At 71.8% G+C, this 3,395-nt stretch overlaps 1 protein-coding gene across 1 annotated transcript; it reads left to right on the top strand.

Moving 5' to 3' along the window:
• The first annotated feature begins 1,497 nt into the window (after window positions 1-1,497).
• LOC133754672 (cytochrome b-c1 complex subunit 10) lies at window positions 1,498-3,394 on the top strand. The gene is made up of 3 exons (XM_062185097.1): window positions 1,498-1,606; window positions 2,469-2,615; window positions 3,241-3,394. Exons 1-2 carry the CDS (start codon window positions 1,557-1,559, stop codon window positions 2,587-2,589), a joined length of 171 nt encoding a protein of 56 aa, XP_062041081.1. The 5' UTR covers window positions 1,498-1,556; the 3' UTR covers window positions 2,590-2,615; window positions 3,241-3,394.
• The last annotated feature ends 1 nt before the right edge of the window (window position 3,395 follows it).

Genomic DNA, 3,395 nt, shown 5'->3' with positions numbered 1-3,395 from the left:
GGCCGGGCCCCGGGGCCGCCCGCGCGCGGAGCTGTCCCAGAAGACGATGCCTTACCCGACCCGGAGCGCGGGGCCGCGCCCGCGGGAGCCGCAGCACCTCGTGCCTACGCATAGTATTTTTTTTAAGGAAAATAAAAGGAATGTTAGTTATGAGATTTCGATGCCTTTGGTCTCTTTTTTATTTCGCTTTTTCTGGCCTATGTTTTGTAAGCAACAAATGGTTTTGTATAAAAGTCTCGTGTCTCTTGCTGTTCCCAGCTCCGGCCTCGCGCTCCCTCATCCACCAGACGATTAAAAGTTGTGCAAACGGACCCGCGTAGAGCGCCGCGCCTGGGGGTCTCCGCAGGGTCCAGGGCCGGCGCTGCTTCCGGCCCCTCCCCTCCCCTCCCCTCCCCAGGCACCTGCATCGCCCACCACCCCACAGCCCTCAATTGGATTTTGCCCGGACCAAAGGTCCCCGGGCCCCCTCCCCCCAGGGGAGCCCGCAGAGGAAGCCCCCAGAGCAGCGCCCCCACCCCCGCGCCGAGGAATGACAGCCCTGGCCTGCACGGTCCCCACCACTCCAGGGAGCATGTCTGCCTCCCCCCTCCCAGGGCCCCAGGACTCGGAGGGTCCCCGCTTTGGACCCGGGCACAGCACAGGCCCAGGGCAACCCTGGCTCTGAACCTCAGATCCCCGGGCCTGGGCACCCGGCATCCAGGCCCCCGGTCCCGCCCCCAGCCCGGCTGTCCATCCCGACCCCCGGGAATGCCCTGCGGTTCTCAGCCACTTCCCTGTGGCCGCAGGAGCTGGTCCTGGCCGTGCAGGGCTGGGGACCGGGCGTTAACCTGGGACTTGCGCACGGGTCTGCAGCGCAGGTCGGGCAGAGGGGCCTGGGAGCTTCAGTCTAGAGCCCCAGTACCCACCCCCAGTCTTGGGGCAGCTCCGGGCGGGGAGGCGATGGTGGGGAAGCAGGACCCCCCCCCATCCTGGGAGCTGCCCCCGGGGCCGGGAGGCGGTGGTGGGGAAGCAGGACCCCCTCTCCGCGTCCTGGGGTCCCTTCTTGCGGCGGCTTCTCCGGGACCCCCGCCTCCAGCCTCGGCCCGCCCTGCCGGCCAAGTCCACCAGAGTCGGGCAGCCACCGCCCAGGCATCGTCTTGCTCCTGTGCGGGGCCCTGGGGGCCGCCTCCACACGCAGACCCGTGAAAGCCACGTGCACGGCCCCCAGGGACACGGGTGGGGGTGGGGTGCCGCTGGCTCGCCCCTCCGCCCTCGGGTGGGCAGAGCTGTCCGGGGCGCCCCGTGCTGCCCCAGCAGCGCCTGAGGGGCCGGTGGGCCGGCCTGTCCGCCCCAGGACACGGCTGGAGCCCTCCCTGGCCGATGCCCGCACGGCGCGGTCACGTGACGCTCGCCGCGTCCGTTACTTTCCGTGCCCTCCCCGGAAGTGACTACAAACGCTTCCGGGTCTGCGCGCGCACACCTGCGGACGGCGGGGCCTGCGCGCCTGCGTGCTGCGCGTGCGCAGTGCGGCCGTGCCGGCCAGACGGGGTGACCCTGAGGGTGCGGAGCGAGCCGGGATGCTGACCAGGTTCCTGGGCCCGCGCTACCGGGAGCTGGCCAAGAACTGGTGAGGACGCCGCCCCGGCGACACGAGCGGAAGTGGGCTCCGCGGGGCGCGGGGATCTGAGGCCACCTCCGGCCCCCTGGCTCCGAGCAGGCTGGGACCTCGCAGGGGCCGTGGGCGCCGAGGGCGGCCGCGTGCGGTGTAGACCAGCTGGAGCCAGGGAGCAGGACCGGCGCCCGCGTGCTCTGTGCCGTCGGGGCGGTGACCGCCGCATCCGTGCTTGGATGCGCGCGCGGGAGCTGGGCTCGCGGCTGCCCGGGGCGCGGGCCGGCTGGACCCCGGCGCCTGGTCCTCGCCCGAGTGCAGTGACGGTGTCCACCAAGACCGGGCGCCTCTGGCCGTCTCTGGGCCCAGCCCCGAGTCAGGGTTCCCGAGGCGCTGGCCAGTGCCCACTTGCGCGGCGAATCCACCCGCGGGTGGAGCGGAGCCCGGCGCCCCGCGTCACCCCGACAGGGAGGCAGGTGTCCCAAGAAGCGACTCAGCCGGGGCACCTGCGGCCCCCGCCCCCGCCACAGTGCCTCCTGCACGTCCCAGCGTGGGCCGGTGCGCTGGGGGCTCGGGTGCGAATTCCAGCCTCCACGGGAAAAGGGGCCGTGGGAGACCAGGGACCCCACGGGCGGCAGCCTCTCGGGCCCCGTGGGAGCTGGGGAGACGGCTCTCGCCCCCCCCCCCCGGCCATCTCCACACTGGCCCAGGGGTCCCCCCGCAGGGCTCCCCCGTTGGAAGCGGGGACCTCAGTCGCCCCCGCTGTGCAGGCCCTGCCCAGGGAAGCCGGGAGTCCAGCCGCCGTCAGGGGCACCGTGGCTCAGGGTCTGGGGGGCCCGGAGGCCTCTGGGAGCCGGGCCTGACCGCGCTGTCCTCGCAGGGTCCCCACGGCCAGCAGGTGGGGCGCCGTGGGCGCCGTGGGGCTGGTCTGGGCCACTGATTGGCGGCTGATTCTGGACTGGGTGCCCTACATCAACGGCAAGTTCAAGGACAATGAATGAAGCCCGCCCTCCACAGACCCCCACCGGTAAGTCTTGGCACTGGGCTCGGTGGCCGTGGCTGGCTCATGGGGGAGCTCCCCGAGGCCTCCACCCGGCCGAGTCCGGCTCCACCTAGGGGCTGCCAGGCACCTCCGCCATGGCCCCGCTCCTCAGAGCCCAACGGTGTCCGTGCTCGGTGTGGGGGTCCCTACCCTGGTGCGCTCCTGCGTGGTGGGGGTGTGGCACAGCCACAGGCTCCTCCCACCCCTGGTGCACGCCTGCGTGGTGGGGGCGTGGCACAGCCACAGGCTCCTCCCACCCCTGGTTTGCTCCTGCGTGGTGGGGGCATGGCACAGACTGGCATTCGCTGGTTCCCTCCCACATTCCTGCCAACGCCGAGGCTGGGCCAGGCCGAAGCGGGGAGCCTGAAACGCCACGCTGGTCTCCCACGCGGGCGCAGGGGCCATCCTCCGCCGCCTCCCCAGAGCGCATCAGCAGGGAGCTGGATGGGAAGGGGAGCAGCCGGGACTTGAACCGGCGCCCACGTGGGATGCTGGCCTCACCAAGGCAGCCTCTGGGCGAGACCCTCCTCCCCCCAGTTCACGCTGGCGCCGCACGGGCAGCTCCGTGGCCGGGGCCTTTGGCTCACCCCGCTTCCTCCCGTCTCTCTAGGTGTGTGCCGGTGCCCGCCGTGTCCAGGAAGAGCCTCGGCCCCGGGGACGCTGCAGGAAGACGCCAGGGAGACGTGCGGTGCAGCCTGGGTCGCGATGGTGCTCGGGGGGCCTTGAGGTTGTGACATGGCCAGCATTAAATTCACTGAGCCTGCC

This window comes from Lepus europaeus, unplaced genomic scaffold, assembly GCF_033115175.1.
Source record: "Lepus europaeus isolate LE1 unplaced genomic scaffold, mLepTim1.pri SCAFFOLD_266, whole genome shotgun sequence".
Taxonomy (NCBI): Eukaryota; Metazoa; Chordata; class Mammalia; order Lagomorpha; family Leporidae; genus Lepus; species Lepus europaeus.
The sequence above is the reverse complement of the archived record's forward strand: the minus strand, read 5'-3'. Positions and strand labels throughout refer to the sequence as shown.

Coding starts and splice junctions, on each gene's coding strand:
- LOC133754672 (XM_062185097.1), top strand. CDS start 1,557: ATGCTGACCAGGTTCCTGGGCCCGCGCTACCGGGAGCTGGCCAAGAAC. Junction 1,607..2,468: donor CGGGAGCTGGCCAAGAACTG/GTGAGGACGCCG, acceptor CTGTCCTCGCAG/GGTCCCCACGGCCAGCAGGT.